General features: G+C 36.2%; 2 protein-coding genes across 2 annotated transcripts; both read left to right on the forward strand.

The window, feature by feature from the left end:
• The first annotated feature begins 370 nt into the window (after nucleotides 1–370).
• LOC139718415 (sulfotransferase 1A1-like) lies at nucleotides 371–5,884 on the forward strand. Its single transcript, XM_071629886.1, has 4 exons — nucleotides 371–488; nucleotides 1,225–1,322; nucleotides 2,343–2,535; nucleotides 5,534–5,884. The coding sequence occupies exons 1-4, from the start codon at nucleotides 416–418 to the stop codon at nucleotides 5,641–5,643; spliced, it is 474 nt and encodes a 157-aa protein (XP_071485987.1). The 5' UTR covers nucleotides 371–415; the 3' UTR covers nucleotides 5,644–5,884.
• Nucleotides 5,885–11,572: 5,688 nt separating this feature from the next.
• LOC139718416 (sulfotransferase 1A2-like) lies at nucleotides 11,573–22,322 on the forward strand. Its single transcript, XM_071629887.1, has 7 exons — nucleotides 11,573–11,667; nucleotides 14,497–14,682; nucleotides 16,896–17,155; nucleotides 18,411–18,543; nucleotides 19,632–19,729; nucleotides 20,909–21,101; nucleotides 21,848–22,322. The coding sequence occupies exons 2-7, from the start codon at nucleotides 14,532–14,534 to the stop codon at nucleotides 21,955–21,957; spliced, it is 945 nt and encodes a 314-aa protein (XP_071485988.1). The 5' UTR covers nucleotides 11,573–11,667; nucleotides 14,497–14,531; the 3' UTR covers nucleotides 21,958–22,322.
• The last annotated feature ends 1,028 nt before the right edge of the window (nucleotides 22,323–23,350 follow it).

Consider the following 23,350-nt stretch of genomic DNA (forward strand, 5'->3'; position numbering starts at 1 on the left):
CATAGCAAAGAGAAGGGTGTTAAACCCGGTGAAGTGGTCCCGCCTTAGATCCAATTGGACCCCATGGAAGAAAAGCTATTGCAGCTAAATATGGGCTATAATCCAGCCATTTTCTAAGACGGAAATGAAAGAAACAAAATATTTGTTTTGTATACATTTCTTTATGCTCATCAAAATTTCTTAAACATTTCTCTTGAAATGACATAGAATTCAAAATTGTATGAAATATGGATTATGGAACAGTGAATAAAAAAGAAATACCTTGGGCATTCAAAAAAAAAAAAAAAATGCACTTTATGATTTTCCATGGAATTCCAAATGTTGCAGAATAAATCTTCAGACGCTTTTTTGTTTTGATTCACAGGTTATTTACGTGGCTCGCAACCCGAAGGATGTCCTTAACTCACTGTACAACATGATGGTGAAGGGTGATATCAACCCACAGGACTTAGGCTGGCAGTCCGTGCTGAGTTCATTCATGGAAGATAGTAAGTTTAACATGGTGTTTCTCCCGAGCAACCTTTAAGATGGCAACCAATGTCGTTACTGCCCTTTCATCATCTCCTTCTTTAAAGGTCTGTGATTGCATCTGCCAGTGCAAGATAGCTGAATACAGTCCGTGTGACACACTTTATCACGATCGTCCTTCGGGGAACTTGTTACATCTTAGTTAAGAATGATTTAAACACACAGCAATCTGTCAATCAATCACTGCGTAATTGCCATCTTCTCAAACCCCACGGCTTATAAACGTCGGCCTAAATACAAATCACTCTGTGATCTTTTTGTAATAATTTCGCATTTAGGACTATCAAAAGGAAGGCGTTGTACTTGCTGAATTGTCAATCCAGACAGGATTAATGTAATCATTATAAAAATAATGTATAAATACATATATTTTTATATATTTACAAAAGCATGTGTATACACATATGTGTATGTATTGTAAATAAAGGAAAATATTCTAATGTAATCAATGCTTTAAAAGAAATTAACCTCAGCTAGTTTGCTTTGATAGATGACATACATTAAGTCAACACATTTTATTACATTGCATGCATAATGTTTACGAGTCAATCCTATGGCATATTGTGGCTAGAAATAATCATAACAATGTTTATCTGATTAACGTTTATCATTACCCTTGCCAAAGAGATCAATGGATAAATTGAGAAAGTACCATCAAATCCACTTTGTTTGTTTCATTTTCTTCTTGTGATGCAGAAGATGCGTTTGGACCCTGGCGTGATCACGTCAGGGAATTCTGGAAAATTAATGGGAAGAAAAAAGCTGCATTTTTCTTCTATGAGAGTATAAAAAAGGTAAGAAAAAAACCACCTTGATCACTAAAAGGATAGCATCTCCTCAAGTTGGCATGGAAACTGTGGACAACTGTTTTCCATACGGATATTTACAAAATCAATAACAGAAATGTTGATTTCCATGGCGTCGATAAGCAGAATGCTAAAATAATCACAAACAAAGCGTTAAGTGCGTTGAATAGATTGTAAGGACAATATTTGGTTTTATACAACGCCCAAGTAGATCCTTAATTTGATTGGAGGATTGTTGGTGACGTGATATTCAATAAGTACTCCATTCAACGCGCCGTGCAATTTTGGTTCTATTTTTGCGTGCAACTTGGTTCGATTTTTTCGTTCTATTCCACGGTTCGAGAAATTGTACGGTACTGCATGTACTGTGTGTTGCATATTACAGGTAGCGCGGTGAACGTGTGCGGTACATCCCATGCGCGTATGTAGGCCTACGGAGTGCTAGTGTACGTGTATGAGCGCTAGCTGTGACCTGTATCTACACTGATTGCACAAGCCAGAAAGAGAATCGCAGTGGATCCACATGTAAGTATGGCTATATTTTTCATACACATATAGACTTCTAGGCCTACTTAGACCTACCCAACAATCCTCCAACCAAATAACAGAGATCTACTTAGACGTTGTATAAAACAAATAGTGTATGGTCTTTACTCGTGCAATGGAACGAGATTTCGCAATCGGTGAAAGATGAGGCGAACTATTCAACTCGGCTTCGCCTCGTTGAATAGAGCGCCTCTATCTTTCACCTCGTGCGAAATCTCGTACCATTGCACTCGTGACCATTCACTATTTGTATAATATACACGTTTTACGTTTTGAATTATCCAGTTAACCCTGCTTTTCAGTGAACCACCTTTTTCCATCGTTATGCATACTTTTTTTTCGTCAAACTTGAAAAGTATGCATTGCTGCTCTGTGCATTCCACTAAATTGCACATTTTTATTCATTATATCTTTAATAATCTACACTCCATTAATGCAGCAACATGTTCATTTCGCAAATAGGATCCAGCGGGCAGTGTCCGAGACGTGGCCGCCCATATCGGCGTTGATCTGACCACGGAGGAGCTTCAGAAGGTGGTAGAGCACAGCTCGTTCAAAGGAATGAGTAAGACGTACGCGACCGGTGGGGCTGGCGCGAAAGAAGGCAACAAGGACTTCTTTGAACAGATCAAGACTTTGCCGTTCTTGGGCAAAGGTAAGCCTAAGCCAAGACTCCCGCGACTGCGTTTTTTTCCCTAACCTTCTACTTCTCACTTGCTACCCCCCCCCCCCCCCGTCTCTATGGCGTTGTCCACCTCTTCTTTTATCCTTTACTTGACATTCCGTTTGTCTTTTCCCTTTCCTAGTATAATTTTTCTCTAATATACTTGATCTTTTGTTCTCACCCTTCTCCTGTTCCATGTTTTCCTGATTGTCACCTTTTCAGCTGTTTATGGTATGGTATGGTATGGTATGGTTTATTAAATGAAATGTTCTCGCAGCCAAAAGGCTGAATTGCAACATTTGTTCACACAATACATAGTTGATTAAAAAAAGAAAGTATTTACAATTTTCAAATCATTCATCACTATTTAAAGAATAACAATTAACATCATTTGTGACCGTGCACCTCAAAACGAACATAAAGTCGCACACACTGATTTTGCGTGAGGACTGAAAATAAGTGAAATGGGTCAACCTAGCCGATCTTGACTTTTTCATATTTTCTGAAAGAGCGGGTCTTCTTTTACATTATGCTAAAATTTGGTATCATAAAACGGGCAGGAGAGTGTGTTTTTTTAGCAGTTTATCTCGAACATTTTTGGTAGAATACTGTGATCAGGTGTGTCTTTAGAATCCCTTTTTCCTTTCTGAAAAACCTTGTCCACACTCTTCACTTTCAACTCTAATAACTTTTGAAGGGATAATGCTACTGCTTTGAAAGTTGGTATTACGTATGGACAGAATGTGTTAATGAGGCATGCTTAATTTCAGTTTAATCAAATAATCCCTTCATTGTTGTTACTCTGGTGGTTTACTTCCTGTTTTTTGTCCCATTCATCGCACAGCCAGCACGGTTTGGTAAAGATTAAGCGCTTGAATAGACACTGCACTTCAGAGCCTCTTTTCTCAGTTCACATTTTTCCTGAGTTTGTGCTTTCTTTCCAATATTTAGATAGGTTAGGAGAGTCCATTTGATTTGAGTTATACATCATTTTAAAGCTTAAAGTCTGCTCTTTTAGAATATGGTCTCAACTTAAAATTCGTGTCTGGCGACTTTTTGTTTGTTTTGAGGTGCAGAGTCACATTTACAACATTATTCATTATAAAATATATTACATTCACTACATTCAACAAACTGTACGTGACGAATAAACATAAACTGATTAAAAGGGACCCATGCGGTTACTTCCTTTTCTTACATTGTATTCACATCTTTCCCCTCCCTCTCTCTCACAAACACACACGCACGCGCAAACACAGGTACACTCATAAACACATACACACAATCATCTCTTCATCACATCCAATAAGTGACTCTCACACACATAAACACATACAGATACTACAAATTTTCATTCTCCCACCACACGGCATTACTGATTATAAGTGTACATTCGTCACACTTAAACTGCGTTTCGATCACATAATGTTTATACAAACAGTCAAATGTACAATGTAATGAATGTTTACAAATATTGATCGGAGTACAACAAAATTATAGATTCTGCATCATAAAATAATCTGATGCGGTGTGATATCATAAAATATGCCTAATATACTCTCATATACTCTCATAGTATATCTCCGGGAATTAAAACAGTATCAAATAAACAAATTCAAATTATCAACAGTTACCACTGAAAAAAAAAGATGGCTGCGCAAACCTGTTGAAAGGTTGTATGTTTTCCAAGCAAAGTAATATTCGTTGGATATTACTTAGCAAAAAGAAAATTGTGGCTGCCGGGGTAAGTGAAAAGGAAAAGAAGAAAACATTACCAATAAAAATGTATACATATATTATAAGATTACAAAAATAGTTATGTATTGGTCATTCTCAACATAACAAAAATATTGCACTGCTGTAAATCTTCCAAGTATTGTAAATATTCTCTATCAAAGAGTTTCATAATGTTACAGGCGGTACAGAAAGAGAGGAGGGAATAGGGGCGGGAAAGCAAGAGAGAGAGATGGGGGGAGAAATAAAGAGAAAGAGGAAGAGACAGAGTTGTGTGTTTTCCAAGTAAACTGATATTCGTAGAATATTGCTATAAAAATTGTGGCTGCCAGGGGAAGTAAAAAGAGAGGAAAAAAAACCATTTCCAGTAAAAATGTATACATATACTGTAAAATTACGGAAATAATCATATATTAGTCATTCTCAACATATCAAAAAATATTGCATTAGTATAAATCTTCCAGGTAATGTGGCATTGTATATAATTCTCTATCAAAGAGTCTCACAATGTTGCAGTCGGTATAGAAGAGGAGGGGAGAGGGGTTGGAAAGCAAGAAAGAGAGAGGGGGAAAGAGAAGGAAGGAGAAAGAGGAAGAGATAGGGGTGAGGGAGAGAGAGGGAGAGAGAGAGAGAGAGATGGAGAGGAAGAGTCTACCGTAATACTTTGTGTGTAGTGCTTATAAGAGAAAATACATGAACGTTAAACTGCATGTTGACCTTGCCGGACCGCACCCATATACAACATTATTCAAACTTATCCGGCGTCATATCTGGTATGAGTTTGATGATCATGATAACCTTTGTTATTGATTCACATAAATCGTGCATTGATCGTTCTCACAAAGTAAGGCATCGCGCTGTTTTTCAGTCTTTCAGTTCTACATCTGTATTCCCTCAATCTCTCACTGCGCCTAAGGCGTCTTTTAGAGCTCTGCATTTCAGGAAACCAGTCTCTGAAGTGTTTGAAGAGTGTGTTATCTCTCCTCTTATTTCTTCATTTCCTACTTCATTTCAAATGAAAATAAGCATCTCAAAACAGAATCAATCTTCCATGATGCTCTTTCTTCTCCTTTATATCTCATTGTACTTTGAATTAATATTTTCATTTAGATGTATCATCAACTCTCAAGTTTCGAAGTTTTTGTAGTCTTGTTATGAAGTACATGAGTTCTAAATTTCTTAGATTCTGCATTTGTAAATCGCTCATGCCCTTTGGAATTCACTCTTGACAAATTGTATTTCGTCATTCTTACAGGCTATGCTGGTCAGTGGAAGGATCGCTTCACCGTGGCCCAGAACGAGATCTTTGACAAATTTTACAATGAAAAGATGACATCAGAAGACCCTACATTTCAGTTTGAGTGAATGCGCCATCTCTGTGAAAGTTAAAGCGTATTGCGTCCCACAAATCTACACCACTGAGTTCCTGGCATCCGAATACTAGTAGTATGTCTCAGGCTAAAGACCTTTCCTCTTCTACTCTTTTTGTCTACTTCTTTCACTTTTAACTAATCATAGTCCACATAGACATACGCATAGTCCTCACATTCCAATTAATATCAGGTATTTGCAGTCTTTTAACAATGGTATATACGGAGCCAACATTAGACAGCTCAGATCAGTTCAGTTTATTTGGCATTTCCTTTTCAATACAAGAATAACATATAGCGAAATTTGACAGTATGTTATAGATCATGAATTGTACCAACGCATTGATATACATTTTAACTGTTAACATTATTTAACAGTGTTATTTTATATTTATAACCAATTGCTTGAGATAAGAAAAAAAAAGTAACAGGTTCATCGGGGTATAACTCTCTTATATAGGCCACCAAGTTTGTTTAATTTTTCTATCTGAGAAGATGGCTGGACAGCCCCTATTCAGCTGAACTAGCTGGTCTTCCATGGGGTCCAGTTGGACGTGAGGCGGGAGCTCTTTACCGGGTCATGCACCCTGCTCTTTGCGATAAATGAATGGAGCAGGATATTATTTTACATGCATGACTTGTGACTCTTTCACACACGGCACCTCCATTTTATGTCCTATCCCAGGGACAGAGTGTTTTGCCTCTTGCTAGAGGGGACGGTATCGTGCTTACAGATAACATTGCTTCGTTGGACTGGGGAATCAAACCCTGATCTTTTGGGCCTTTGCACACTCCTTTTTTTTCACAGAATGTATAAATAAGTTTTTGTAAATATTGCCCCATTTTGTATTGACTACAGACATGAACATGTTATTCCTCGCTATCTGTGTATCATTTAGAATGCATGTCAAATTTACGCACCGTATTTTATTTTACATTCTGTCGAAAGAAGTGAAAATAAAAGTTTGAATTTGGATTTGAATTTGATCAGGAGGCAGATCGACAGAGTCAAACCACTGCAGAATTGATATGTCTGTATATAGTTTTGAAGAATTTCTTAATAGGTTCTCTCAAGAAATTAAGTTTGCATTATGAGGGTTACAACATAGCGTAAACTACCCTTTCGTCTTATGCTTTTCATTCTCACATTGATAATCTAACAAGAATATCTCACACATCCAAGGCTTTTTAGATATTTTTTTCCCAAATAGATTGCACAATTACATTATCTAAAGATAATGTAAATGATTTTGATAATGGGATCATATATTATGATAATACATCTAGCCATCTACCTATATCTTCTATTTTACAGTATCCAGCAGAAAATGTGAAAAAAAACCCTCTCAAACGAGAAGGATTATGTATAGAAAAGAATCAGATTAAAATATTTCACTCTTTTGACACTGACTTAGTACATATGGACTGGCAAGATGAATACCTTCAGGAGACCGCAGACAAGACTTATTATGTATTTCTTGATAAATTTTGAAGTTGTTATATGAAAAATGTTCTAAATAAATAAATATGATAATAAATAGATACCTTCGGATCACCAAGGGAATTTGGTTTATATGTTACAAAGATATGGCGTTCGTGGTTTAGCACTTTTATGGAATATCGATTACTTAGGCTCACTTTTATTTACCTTATACATAAACGATCTTAAAAAATCATCGCAAATTTTATCATTCATTTGTTTTGCCGATGACACAAATTTGTTTTGTTCACATCGAGACCCTAATACATTGATTGATATGATGAATACTGAGCTCAGGTTTGTGCAATCCTAGATTTATGCGAACAAATTATCCCTGAATATAGGAAAAAAAAAACTCATTACATGTATATGGTATTCAGTAATTCTTTGAATGTTGTCCCTCATGATATCAAAATAAATGATATATGTTGAACGCAGGTTAATAACACAAAGTTTTTAGGGCTTTGGATTGACCGAGAATTATCCTGGATAACTCGCATTAATTTTGTAAGTAAAATTTTGTCCAGAAATATCGGAATTTTAGGATAAGCTTAAACATTTTTCCCTGTTTATATTTTTCAGAGCATATATTCTTATACCTCCACACATTCATTATGGAATTTCGGCGTGGGGAAATGCAATTAGTTCGTTATTGGATTCACTTCTTCGTATTCAAAAGCGTGCAGTAAAAATCATAAACCACGCCGGATGTTTTGCTCATACTAACCATTTTTTCACCAAAACAGAATACTGAAAATACCAGACTTATTTTATATTGAAATCTCGGAATTTTCATGTATAAACTAACAACTATATGAATTACCATCTGATTTATCCACATGTTCAAAAGAAATCGCTCTATTCGCTGTTATCCCACTCGTCAGAGTTACGCCTATCATCTTCCCCGTACTCGCACTATTTTTGCAAAGAAAACAATTACGTTTACTGGACCCAGATACTGGAATGACTTCCCTCAAGATATTACTTCTTCCTTATCCCTATTCACCTTCCAACGCAAATTAAAACAGCTATTACTTAGCGGATACACTCTACCAGGGTTTTAGCCATTTTTTTTATACTTCCAGTCTTTCGTCTTTGTCCGTAGCACGAAGTTATAATTAATGGTACCGTTATATTAAACTTAAAGCATTTTTTTTTCAAACACTGCGAGATATGTACAGTCTGGTTTGAGCGATATTCATGTAGTTCATTAGTTTATTCTTTACAGTGTATATTAATTTTTGCACTGGTATTAGTTGGTTAAGATAAACATATCCGTTCTCCGTATTATTTCATGCCTATGAATTCGGGAACCTACAGTTTTTCAAGCGTCATGGCTTTTATGTACGCCCCATCATATTTCTGACATTTACTTGTTACATCCTCAGATGATATGACCATATATACATTTGTGTTAAGTATTTTTTTTCTTTCTTCTCCAGTCAAAAGACATGGTTGTGTATATTTTGTATTCTTGTTTTACTGTCAATCATTTTGTAATCTCATCACTGAGAAAGTGGAAATATGAAATAAATAAATTTACTGTATATTGTAGAAAGCAATATGTATTATTCAAATCTTCCGAATCTCAGAAATCTACTATTGTGTGTGTTGTTTATCGGCGATCAATTCTTGGATCCTCTCCTGTATCTTTTATATATATATATATATATATATATATATATATATATATATATATACATATATATCAATGTTCTGGTAAGGTCCTCCAGCACTGTTAATTCATATCACTTTGCATTACTTGCCAAGAATACTAACATTATTTAATCTCACGAGGACTTTAAAACGCTGATTAATGCTTTACATATGCAAATAAATTAAGTTTTCAATGGTTGCATATAATGCATTTTACTAGAATGTTGGCCAAACAAATGTTATGCCTTTTAAACACTTTTTTTTTCACAAATTGATCATAATAGGCCTACTTGTATTGACAGAATGCTTTTAATTGAAGTGAAATTCAGCAAAGCTTTAGAGATTACAATCAACTCAAGGTTAACTTGAGAAATGATTATATTAACAATATTCACATATCCTATCAAAAGCAATATGAAGAATAGAATTAAAAAACCCTCACATTTCAAAATTCCCGTGTTATTTCATATACTGCTCCGACATTATCATAACAAACTGTGATATTGCATGGGGAAATCGTGGCTCAAGTAGAATAACTGCGATTTTTATTCTTCAGAAACGTATTATGCGATCAGTCACTAAGTCCCTTTATCTAATTCCATCCGATCCCATATTTTATCAATTGAAAACACTGACAGTTAATGATATACATACTTTTCGGACTTCAATCTCTGTGCAAAAATACACAATCATATAACCGTCTTCCTTGGTGGGTTTTCACTGCAAACACTCCAGTTCATTCGTACCCAACTCTTCAATCATCAGATTGTCACCTCGAAAATGAATCATCAAAGGCCAAAAATCATTAGAACATCACGGGGCAGACGTCCCGAATTCTCTGTCTCTAAATCTAAAATAGTGTTCATTATTGAATATTTAAAAAAAATAATCAAAAGATAATCCTAGATATCTCAATATTTCTCCGATACTTGAAAATTCATGTCATAAGTTTTTGCTTTTATTTATTTAGAATAACGAGTTGAAGGTAATGAATCTGGCAGGAAGATTTTCTATCACCATATTTTTTATTAGCCGTAGAGATTTTAGCGTGTTTTGTGAGAAAAGATCGCGTACCGATTGATTGTTTTTTCATTATTATTAGTCATGTTAATGATTGCTGACTGTGTATTGTTTGCATACATTCGGGATGAACTTTTTTATCGTGTGAAATTATGGAAATCAAATAAAGATTATTTAAAAACAAATTATGTGTTCGTGCGTGTGTATATGAGCGAATAAATGCATGTTTGTATGTATGTAGGCCTATGTGTGGCATTACATTGACATCTAATGTCCAGAGATACGTCAGAGCAGTGAAAAAATGCCACCATGGGTCATCTTAAAGTATGTACTGTTTGATATCTGGCACTGTATCCGTATTATATATATCATAATAAGAATATGGCAGTCTGTGGACAGAGTTATTTTGGTATCTTTTCAGCGCGATTGGTTTCTCTCGTTCTATGCTTTCACAGATTGAGGGGTGTGTGCACTAATCCATGATATAGGCCTACATGAAAATTAGTAAACTTGCCTATCAATGAGGACAATGAAGCATATAATTCAATTCAATTCATCTATATTTCATTCTTCTTCTTTTTTCAACAAAACGTAACGCATAATAAATGTGGAATTACATCATAAACATAAACATTCAACTTTGCAAAAAATAAATGACACAGATAAACAAAAGAATGCATACTGGCAAAAAAGTACAAAGTTATGCTTTAGTTGAGAAAAAGAATTGAGAGGTCCACTAAAAAGCAAGCTTGTATGTTGTGAACCACTCAAAAAATGAACAAACTTATGAATTACTTATTTACAAATACTTATCACAGATATAATATACGACAGAACGGAACAAGACGGGAGAAATACATAAGACATGACACGACTTGACAAAAAAGAGGGAAAGAATGGAGGGAGAGAAAGGAAAAAAAAAGAGAATGCCTACAGGCTGAACTAGGAAAATGGAACAGGGGGTGATTGAGAATGTGCTTCAGAGGGCTGGTACTGCACGCAGCTGTGCAAGGATTTGATGGCTATTACATAATAATCCACGTAATCCAATACGTAATAATGAAGTCAGTGATCGAAAGATTGGTGGATGGATGATGAACCCTGAGGTTGATGAGATCTAACTAATAAAGAAATATATCAGAGAGGATTTAACAGAAATGATTTCAACTTGCACTTAAAAGAATGCAAAGAAGTGGAATTTTTTATTTCACAGCTTAATGAATTCCCAAATCTAGGACCGGTGTACATAAATGTACTCTGAGCTTAAGGTTCTCAGGAGGGGCAAATGAAACCCATTAGATTGCCTAGTGGGATAATTATGAAAAAACTGGTTCCGTGGAAACATTGAATTAAAAATACTGGGAAGTGCATTTCCATTGTGATTAAACATAAACTGACCAAGCTGAAAAAAAATACAAATCGTTAATTTTCAAAATCTTATATTTGGTAAACAATGGCTCTGAATATACCAGCCTCCCTTGAAACTTCTCCAGAATTATGAAATCTATACTAAGTGGCCCGCAGACGATAAAGCTAACAATAAATACAAAATACAAATATTTAATTTTCAAAATCTTATATTCAGTAAACAATGGCTCTGAATATACCAGCCTCCCTTGAAACTTCTCCAGAATTATGAAATCTACACTAAGTAGCCCGCAAACGATAAAGCTAACAATAAAATGGACAGTGTAAGACGGCCAAACGCTATTTCCAAATATGGAATTGTCGTGGTGTTATGTGGAAGAAACTGGACCTTGATCGGGCACTTCTTCAGAATGCGAGCAGTTCGTGTACAACCCATTTGTGTAGATATACAAGCATTCGCAGAAGTGGAACACGCGAAGTCATTAATATCGACAGGTAAGCTTTAGGACAGTTTAATAGAGAATAGCATGCTCATATTATGCCTTTTAGGAGATTGATCTCGAATCTACAATTAAAAACAAGAGCCAACGTATAATCGGATTAAACATCGTATTCTTATTCGACGTGCGGAAAGGTAGGACTGAATGCTATATCAGGTGAGAGCGTTTCCCGTGCACACACGCTTGCGCTTACATATGAAGTTACGTCTCTACTATTTTGGTCACATTCGTATCTTTTACCCAATTACCCTTCTTACCTTTTTATATACTTACAATGGGTAAGTTCAAACCGCTGTATAGCTGAAAAGAATAGCATGCTATGTATATAGCCATTTGTACGTGGTTATTTTCAATGGGAGTTGCTGTAGAGTTGAGAGGTACTTTAGTTGTGTGTATATCATATCTATCATGACAAGGAAAACAGAGACAGCAATGTGACGAGCTTTCATTGCAGAAACTAAGCAGCATTTTGTCACTTTTCGACGTCACCTTGTAAAGAAGTCCCTCATTAAATTACCATGTTACATTGCTCACCACACACCAATCCATATTTCGGGAATTTATTCATCGTTGTTAAAGCTATGATCATGACGATCATAAGATCAAATTCACGTTCTCTTCAGTCTATGTGTATAATGTGTGTACATAATGCGATCCATACCCTTTGGACTATTGTAAAATCTGTATTTCATGCTCTTGACTCGGATGATATGAAACTCGTATAAGTACCGAAAGGAGCTTAGTATGGTAACCTTTTGTTCGATTGCGCTTGAAGGTTTGGTACACATTTCTTGTTTTTCATCGCCATTGCACGAACTTTCGGGATAACGCATTTTCTTGAGTTCCTATTGTCCTGGGTAGTACATACTCATCCAGTTTTAGCAGGAATATGGAATGGAAACTAAAATGATGTCACCTTTCAGAATAAACTGATTGATTGTGTATTCACAACATCATCACATTAACCTGCATCAGCTGGTGATGTTACAGTTCGAGTGTACGTAGAATGTGCAGTGCACTTCAAATTCAATATCAAAATTTCCTACATTTTATTTTGTCTGTAATGTCACGTTTCATAAATACGTGTTTTTTTTTTAGATATTGATATTACAACGATTAAGATAAGTGTTGACTTAAAATGATATGAACATGTTTATCTTCACTGTAAAGATAACTTAGCATTTTCATCCCTGACAAAGGGGGAGCAAGGCGAAAATTTGGATTTTACAATTAATGCATTTCTCTATCGTGTATGTGTTATGTTAATGAAATATGATATAATATAATACAGGTTTTCCCGGTTACTTTCATACTTTTTCCATTCAAATTCATTAAACGTGCATTCAAATTCACACAGCGCACTCACGCAGAAATATTCGGGAATTCAAATTCAGAATCCGAACGATCAATTTCATCTATGGGCGCTCGATTTCGTTTTCGTGAAATCAAATTCACGATTGGGCGTTCAATTTTCAAATGCGAGCATTGCATTTCCTACTCGTGCATTCAAATTCACGCGATAGTCATGTGATAGTCCCGATGAGCTTGTTTGGAGCGTTCGATTTCATTTTCAGGCGATCAAGTTCCTACTTCGTGGGATAAATTTAACGAGGAAAATGGAGTAGACTTTATAAGAAAGGAGAAATGGCATACACAACCAATGAATGCTTGTAAATAGTGTAATTATCATTGCTTAAAGGTTCTACATTGTTCACTGTTCATGAATTCTTTTTTTTTTTCATCTAAAAGAATCTAAATTGTAAGGTCCAATCAGCAGTGCATCCAAACAACACAACGACAATCTAATCATATTTCTTGATGATACTGCATGCATGCTTACAACGCCCAAACACTAACCACATAATGGTAATGCATCAATTTAAAGACAAACTGACACACAATGATCTCACATAGTCCCGCAAAAGTAAATCAAGAAGACGGCAATGCACGACAAACAAGATATAATGTTCATGTATCAGTTTCAATATAGTCGAAATTGTTGGGGTTTTTTTTTCCTCGAAAGTGTCAACCAACCCTCCGTATTATGCTCGTCTGTAGGCCTATATACAGTGCCTAATTTTTGTTTGTTTGTTTCATTTTCCATCAAAGATGATGGCTGGATAACCCATATTCACCTGCAATAGCTGGTCTTCCATATGGGGCCCAGTTGGATGTTCTCTTCTTTGCGATGAATAATGAAGAGGGATCTTTTACGTGCATGAGTTGTGACTCTCCCAAACATGGGACCTCCCTTTTATGTCCAATCCGAGGGACATCTGCCTGTATATTCCTTTTTGCTAAGCGCGAGTTCAAAATTGTCAATGAACAGGTGGACCTCTGCTGCAAAATAAATAATCATCATAAATTCCAGTATATTCAAAGCCAAAAGAGAAACACATGCATACACGACCCCAAACTAACTAAATTCAGGACTTCTTTTAAATTGAATGCAGTTATTTGGAACATGGTTGCCTATTCACGAATTTGAATGACCGACGAGATTCCGTCGCCAGCTTGACATGAATTTGAATGCTTATTGATGAAATGGGTGCTCCTCTCTTAAATTTGAATGCTCCGATAGTGAATTTGAATGTTCAGATAGTGAATTTTGAATGCTCCGACAGTGAATTTGAATGCTCGGATAGTGAATAGTGAATGACCGGATTTTGAATTTGATTGCCGATTCAGTGCTGCGAGCGTGGAATGCGTGAAATCGAATGCTCGGAATAGGAACTTGAATGACAAAAGTATGACATTGACCGGGAAAACCTATACTTTCCCCATCATTTTCAAAATCATCTTCGACATTCTCCCTTTTGTCCAGTTTGCGTGATACAGGACTGACGGACACTGACCAGAATGGCAGGAACGGAACCTTCACATGCTTTAGGTATGCACTTATATAAAGGGATATTACTTCCCAATGTTGTGCTGGATTCCAGTGTAGGAGCGCTGCAGACATTTGAAGTTCGCCCCGACGATATCTGGCTCTGCACCTATCCGAAATCAGGTATACGAATTTTGCGATTTCACTCCATTTTACCACCTAACACAATCATTGACAAATATGAAGAATGTAGGTATGTCAGGATAGTGACGCTATAATGACGAGTTTCATTTGTCTAGATCGGTGGTATCCAGCCAAGACTTATATATTTTTGCTATGCATTTTTCAGGATTATATGAAAATGTAGGTTCCCTCCACACACAATTTTATTTATCCGTCATGAGTGTACCCTTGAGAATAATGTCAATTGATTGTGTGCTATGTAAATGCTTTTGTATATACTGAACTTATAGCTTATAATTTTTGTGTCACTTTACATTGTCATTGATGGATGTTTTAAACACAACACTGTATGATTTGTGTGGAAACGTAATAAATGAAATGGAAGTGAAATGAAATGAAAAATATAAAATGTTAATTTGACATTCTGGTATCATTATGAACCATTTCTGGAGAGGCATCTGAACACGGACATCTTCATTGACGATAACTCATGCGCCCGAGTGATCAATCTCGTCAGCGAATTGATTCCTGGTCAGTCTCTCGCCAGATGAACCTTATTGAGGGATCATACGAGTGCATCCGGCCTGGTGACACCCGTTAAGAGCTGGATGGGTACCTGACTGCGTGAATGGGTGGAGAAACCTTCCACATTTCAGGAGAGTGTATACACAGAGTGATATCCAGCGTGCGCCATTGATGCACTGCAATGAATCACAGTGATAATGGCTCAATACGATATTGATCTTAAACAAAGAGGGATCGTGGGAAAAAAGGGTGACACCGATGACCGAAAGATCATTTTTTAAAGTCATATTCTTTTCAGGTGCACTGAACCATGCAAACGTCTATTAGGTTTTGATTTACTCTATATTGCAATGTGACTGAATTTCAATGAGTTTGACTTTCAGGGAGCAAATTTTTCAATTGTTTTCTTTTGCACATTGTAACGCTTATATGACTTATGTTCACTCATGCGTATATTTTGAACCTGAGTTCGCCTACCCAATTGAAAGACAAATAAATTACCTTGGATTTGATTTATAATTCATTAATTATTGTTAAAGACTTATAATATTGATGAGCTTGCTTCCAAAAGGCGCTAACTCCATTGAAAAATGATGGATTTAGCGTCTTTTGGAAGCAAGCTGTTCTTATGACGAAAGCTGAACTGAAAATATGCTTACTTTCTTCTTCTTCTTCTTCTTTTACTTTTGCTGCATCCTCATCAGTGCTTATTGTTAAAAAAAATGTATGATCAGTCAGGCGTTGAATTCTTTTTTATGTTGCCACAATATAATTTTCGTTGATTTAATATAATAATAATAATAATAATAATGATAATAATGATAATAATAATATATCAATTTATAAAGCGCAAAACCTATAGACATATATTCTTCTGCGCTGCAAAAGCTTCTGATGTGCTTGATAATAACGAACAGTTAAATAAAAATACGTGTTTTGAGTCGTGATTTAAAGACTGCTACTGTTGGGGATTTCCGGACTTCTAATGGTAGATCATTCCAGACTTTGAGAGCTGCACAGGCAAATAATCTGTCTCCCAATGTTACTTTTGTTTTACATGTTGGAATCTGTAAAAGAAGAGTGTCCTTAGAACTGCGCAAATTATGAGTATGTCGATGAGATTTAAACACTAATAATTCGGATATGTAACTGGGGGCTTGACCGATAAGTGACTTATACACAATCAACAAAATCTTAAACAATATTCGTTTACGAATCGGAAGCCAGTGTAAATCTTTCAGAAGAGGAGTAATCCTTGAAAACCTAGGTTTGTTACAAATAAGCCTTGCACAGGAGTTTTGGACTCGCTGCAGGCGCCCAATTAAATATACATTTAATTCGAACCACAACAGAACCGAGGAAACATACGCGTCTACCTATAGCAGACAAACCTGGCGAAGACCTGAGGTCGAAAGTTTCTACCACCAGCCGGCATCGTGCGGACTGTCATCATTGTCTCAATTATATATATATATATATATATATATATATATATATATATATATATATATATATATATCTGTGTGTGTGTGTGTGTGTGTGTGTGTGTATGTGTGTGTGTGTAGATGCTATGTGTTGGACATGTGTGCGTATTAAACAATATTAGAAATTCAAAAATCCATTTAAAACATTACAAGAACGCTCACTTTTTATGTTCCTCTGAAACTCTTTGGTGCATCCTTTCGAAGGAACCCATTGGATGGGCGAGATTGTTGGTCTGATCCTCACCAAAGGGGTGCCAGAAAAGATCGACCGGTCACTCGCCACCAGTTGCGTGGAGATGATCGACATGAAGCAAAAGATGCCGGCTACTCGCGAGGAGGAGCTGAAGAATCCTATGGACCTTACTCCGTATATGGATAAGATTGCCGCGGCGCCGTCCCCGCGTCTCATCATTACCCACCTTCCTCTCCGTTTCTTACCACCAAAGCTGGAAGAAAGAGGAAGGGTACGTTAGGGGAGGTCCAGTCTGTCAATTAAGCTGTTTGTTTGTTTGTTTGTTTGTTTGTTTGATAATTTTCTGTCTGAAAGATGGCTGGATAGTCTATCATATTCAGCTACACTAAGCTGGTCTTCCATGAGGTCCAGTTGGATGTGAGGCGGGACCACTTTACCGGGTTAAACACCCAACTCTTTGCGATGAATGAGTGAAGCCGGATTGCGTGTGTGTGTGTGTGTGTGTGTGTGTGTGTCTGCATTAGTTGTCATTCTCTCACACACGGAACATCTATTTTATGTCAGTGTGTTTTACCTCTTGCTAGAGGGGACGGTAGGATTACACACCACGTTGCTCAGTGAGACTCGGGTTTCATTTAAATCTCAAAAGTCAATTTCTCAATATCTTATGATTTATTGTCGTATCCTGATCACTGGAAATGTTTACCTTTGTGCAGTCTTGATAAAATCCCGTTCAGGTGACTAAACATATTTTTCGTTTGTTTTTGTTCTGTTTTGTTTTTGTTTTTGTTTTTTACCAAATAGTGACTAAGCTTTGTTACCTTGGGTGAATCATCACTATATAATTTTTATGTGCAGCGTGTAATTTCATCACATTATTGATATCTAACTTTCTTGTATGTTCCATCATTTTTTTGTTGTTGTTGATTAGTAGTCTGTTGAACTCTTAGATTATTCATCATTACTTTAGATCCCTGCACGATCCAAAAGGACCACGGTTCGATTCCCGGGTCCCACTGAGCAACGTTGTGTCAAATAACCCCCCCCCCCCCCTCTAGTGAGAGGCAAAAACACTCTGTCCCTCGGATAGGACATAAAATGGAGGTCCCATGTATGAGAGAGTCACAACTCATGCACGTAAAAGACCCCCATTTCATTTATTCATCGCGAAGAGCAGGGTCTTTACCCGGTGAAGTGGTCTCACCTGTCACCCAAATGGACTCTATGGCAAACTTGCTATTGCAGCTAAATATGGGCTATCCAGTCATCTTCTCAGACGTTACTGAAACAAACAAACAAAATATATGTATTTGATTTTTATACATTTGTTTATGTTCATATTTTTTGTTTAACTTCTCTCTTGAAATAACGTAGAATTTTCAAATATTGTGTAATGTGGGATATAGAACAATTAATGAAAAAGAACTGCCTTTCGCAGCATAAAAGGAAAATGTATTTTATGATCGTTCATGGAATTGCAAATGTGGCAGAATAAATCTTCAGACGCTTTTTGTTATTATTCACAGGTTATCTACGTGGCTCGGAACCCGAAGGATGTCCTCAACTCACTCAGCAGCATGATGGTGAAGGGTAATATCGACCCAAACACGCCAACGGACGCAAGATGGACGTTCTTGCTGAGTTCATTCATGGAAGACAGTAAGTTTTAACATGGTGTTTCTGCCGGGCAACTTTGTAAGATGGCAACCAATGACGTTTGCTGCCCTTTCGCCATCTCCTTCTTCAAAAATCTATATAGCATTACACTCAAGCTAAGTCTGTCAGTGCATCAACTAAATACAGTTGGTTTGACACACTTTATCACGATTGTCCTTCTGGAAACTTGTTATATCTTGGTTAAGAATGATTTGAACACACTGCATGGAGATCGTCGTTATAACAATCCTCTCCAACGGCTTATAAACGCTGGCCTAATTCAAAGAAATCTGTGATCTTCCTATTTTGTCATAATTTCGAAGTTATGCACTATCAGACGAAAGGCGTTATAGTTGCTGATTTTTCAATCAAAACAGGATTCATACAATCTGTACAATTCAATTTAATTCAATTCAAAGTTTATTTCATATTTCGACAAAAAATATAAGTTACATTTCTTTTGACAACAGAATAAGGTAAACAGAACATTATCAATTGAAAAGAATGTACAACAATAATTGATTACCTTATAGTACTTATACATTGTAGTAAAATAGAAACAGAAGTGATCGAAATGAAGTACATGTATAACTTCGCTTAAAATGCGAAAAATGGAGAGACCCACTAAAAAAAACACAGAGCTTGTAGAATGTGGGCCCCTCTTTGACAATTATAATGATGATGGTAATAAGAAAGACATACATACATTTATATTTATCTATAAATTCATTTGTTAAGACATATGTGCGTGTATTGTAAATAAAATAGAAATGTTCTAATGTTATCACTACTTTACAAAATAAAAATTCAACCACATCAAGTTTGCTTTACTGATATATGACATACATTACATCGACACTTTCTATTATCATTTAATTCATAATGTCTTTATCCTATAGCATATTATGGCTAGAAATAATTATGATAGTAACGGCAGTAGGCCCTACCTCAAAACGTTTACCCTTACCAAAGATATCAATGGTTAAAGTTATCTTACTTTAGTTAGGTTTGAAAAAGAACCATTTATTCCTGGTGACTACTATTACAATGTCTGTTTTGTTTTTTTCTAATTTTTCTTTCTTGTGCTGCAGAAGCCCATTTTGGACCCTGGCGTGAACACGTCAGGGAGTTCTGGAAAATCAGGGGAAAGAAAAATGCTGGGTTTTTCTTTTATGAGAGTATGAAAAAGGTAGAAAAACAACTCGATCACTGTCATGTCTCATTAAATCCTCAAAAATTTAGCACATCCCCGAATTGTACCTTCAAATTATTTTTCTTTATCGTAAATGTACCGTGTAATTTGTATTAACGATTGTCAGTATTTTGTATTCATCAAGTTTATCAATTATTTTTCTAAAATCTTATTGGGTTTTTTTTTCAGAATAAAAATGCATTTGTTTGTATATTACGCTTGCCATGAAATTGCGGAAATACACAAATATCAAATCAAAATCAAATCAAATCATATCAATTGGCGAGGAAACTGTGACCAACAACTAACAACGGAAATATTTACTCCGATGGTGTAGATAGAGCCTAATCAAAGTGCAAAACAATCACAAGCGAAGTGTTAATTGCGCGGAATAAATTTTGGACGATATTTAGTTATATACACGTATTACGTTTTCAGTGATCCACGTTTAATAAGACTTGCTTTTCAGTTGATTGCTTTTTCCATCGTTATACATACTTTTCTGTCAAACATGGAAAGTATGCATTCCAGTTCTGTTTATTTCACTAAATTGCACATTCGTTTGATGTTAAGCTCATGATCTACACTGCAATATGTATTTCGTAAAAATTGAGGGAAAAAATAACGGTTTGTGTAATATATGATCTGGATTTTGTTTTACTATTTGGTTTGATGCAAATGAACAAATATTGAATTGATTTCAATTGAATGGAAGCATCCAGTGTGGAACATAAGTATGATACTCCACACTTTATTAAGTTCAAATCTTTCTCATGTTCCATCCTTGAAAAAAAAAGTATTCTACCGTATTCATGGCCCTTGTAGAAGTAGGCGTAGATATATGGCGTATACATTCGAGCAACATAGAGGATGAGCTACCAAATAGCGAACACCACAATTTCAAATTGTACCCACAAGTATGATATATTACTTCCCACTGTGGCAGTTTGGAATCTACCTATGATGCAATTAATCTTGAAATAAAGGGATGGCAGCCATCAAACAAACAGTCAACTTCACCATGCTTACTATGTGTACCCTGTCACGACAAAACGTCATCTATTTTCTCGCTTTTTGTATGTTTAGTTTGATCTGATTTGATACAGTACAGTGATTCTATAGACGAAAAAAGACAATAATTGAGGTCATGCAGCAATGTGTTCATTTCGCAAATAGGATCCAGTGGGCAGTGTCCGAGACGTGGCCAATCTTCTCGGCGTTGATCTGACTGCGGAGGAGCTTCAGAAGGTGGTAGAGCACAGCTCGTTCAAAGGAATGAGTAAGACGTACGCCACCGGTGAGGCTAGCGCGAAAGAAGGCAACAAGGACTTCTTTGAACAGATCAAAACTTTGCCATTCTTGGGCAAAGGTAAGCCAGGACCCCCCGTTACTGCTATTTCCCTAACCTTATTCTTATCACCTCCTATGGTGTGGCAGAGTGGATAAGACTCCCGTCTCCCAATCGGAGGACCACAGTTCGATTCCTGCCCAGTGCTCCCTGGACATGATGTTTTTACCCACTATGTCCCCCTCGACCCAGATGTATAAATTGGTATGTGGCAGCGCTATAGGGTAATAATGGCATGGCCCTCTGGTAGGACAGTACCAACACTGAAGAGGCTACCCTGGATAAAGGAGATCTTATCATTATCTCCCCCTTCTCTAAGGTGTTGACCACTTCGTCTTTTACCCTTTACTTGACATTCCGCTTGTCTTTTCCCTTTCCTAATATCATTTTTCTTTCATGTACTTGATCCTTTGTTTTCACCTTATTCTCTTCCATGTTTATTGATTGTCACCTCTTAAAGTTGTTTATTATTTCTCCCTTTTTTTTTCTGATTTTCCTCCTCCCCTTTTACTTCATTTCAAATAAAACAAAACCCCTCTAAACAGAATCAATCTTCCATGATGCTCATTCTTCTCCTGTATATCTCTATTGTACTTTGATTTGATGTTTTCATTTAATTTTATCATCATCTCTCAAATTTCGAAATTTTCTAGTCTTGTTATGAATTACATGAAAATTTAAAATTTTTCAAATGCTGCATTTGTAAATCACTCATGCTCTTTGGAATCCACTCTTGACAAATTGTATTATTTTCGTTATTCTTGCAGGCTATGCTGGTCAGTGGAAGGATCGCTTCACCGTGGCCCAGAACGAGATCTTTGACAAATTTTACAATGAAAAGATGACAGCAGAAGACCCTACGTTTGAGTTTGAATGAACGTGCCATCTCTGTCAGAGTTAAAGCGTCATGCGTCCCACAAATCTAAAACATTGAGTTCTTGGCGTCCGAATCATATGTCTTAGGCTAAAGACCTTTCCTTTTCCACTCTCGTTTTCTACTTCTTTTATTTTTAACTAATCATGGTCAACACAGACATGCGCATAATCTTCACATTCCAATTAATATCGAGTATTTGCAGTCTTTTGACGATGGTATATACGACGCCAACATTAGGCAGTTCAGTTAAGTTTATACGGCATTCCATTTTTAATACAAGAATAACATATAATAGAAAAAATTTTGCAATATGTAATAGATTCTATGAATAGTTCCAATGTATTGATACACATTACAACTTTTAACATTATAAGCATTTGGTGTAGCATTGTTATTATAACATGAAACATAACCAATTGCATAACAGAAACAAACAATATAGGTTCATCGGAGTCTTACTATCTTATATAGGCCACCAAGTTTGTTTAATTTTTCCCTCTTAGAAGATGGCTGGATAGCCCCTGGTCAGCTGCACTGGCTGGTCTCCTGTGGGGACGCGGTAGAGTGTGAGGCAGGGCAACTTACCCGTGTTATGCCCCTGCTCTTTGCGACAAATGAATGGAGCAGGATGCATGAGTTGTGACTTTCTCACACACACGGCACCTCCATTCTATATTATATTCTATCCGAGGGATAGAGCGTTTTGCCTCGTACTAGATGGGACGGTATGCTTACACGTAAATGCTCCTTCAAATTCGGGAATCGAACCCGGATGTTTTAGATCTTTATAAACTCCTTTTTTTTCAAAGAATGTATAAATATGCTTTTATAGATATTGCCTCATTTTGAAATGACTACAGACATGAACATGTTATTCTTTACTATCTGTGTATCATTTAGAATGCATGTTAAATTTACGTGTTTTTCTACGCTTTGTTGAAAGAAGTAAACAGTAAAAATTTGAATTTGAATTTGAACTTGATCAGGAGACAGAATAACCGAGTCAAATCATCACAGAATTGATTGAAGTAACAGAACTACTATGTTTGTTTATAGTTTTGAAGAATTTCTAAAAAGGATATCTCAAGAAATTAGGTTTACGTCATAGGGATTACAATATAGCGCAAACTACCCTTTTGTCTTATGCTTTTCATTCTCACATTGATGATCTTACAGGAATATCTCACACATCCAAGATTCCTTTGGATATTTTTCTTCCAAATAGACAGCACAAATAAATTATCTAAAGATAATGTAAAAGACTTTGATTATTGGATTTGATATTATGATATATCTAACCACCTATACCTACAGGCAGACAGGTATATTCTACTAATTTACAGTATCCAGCAGAAAATGTGAAAAACACATCTCAAACGAGATGGATTATGTA

The sequence above is a fragment of the Diadema antillarum genome, unplaced genomic scaffold, assembly GCF_040938485.1.
Source record: "Diadema antillarum isolate AM-2024a unplaced genomic scaffold, OU_Dant_1.0 scf00000094, whole genome shotgun sequence".
Taxonomy (NCBI): domain Eukaryota; kingdom Metazoa; phylum Echinodermata; class Echinoidea; order Diadematoida; family Diadematidae; genus Diadema; species Diadema antillarum.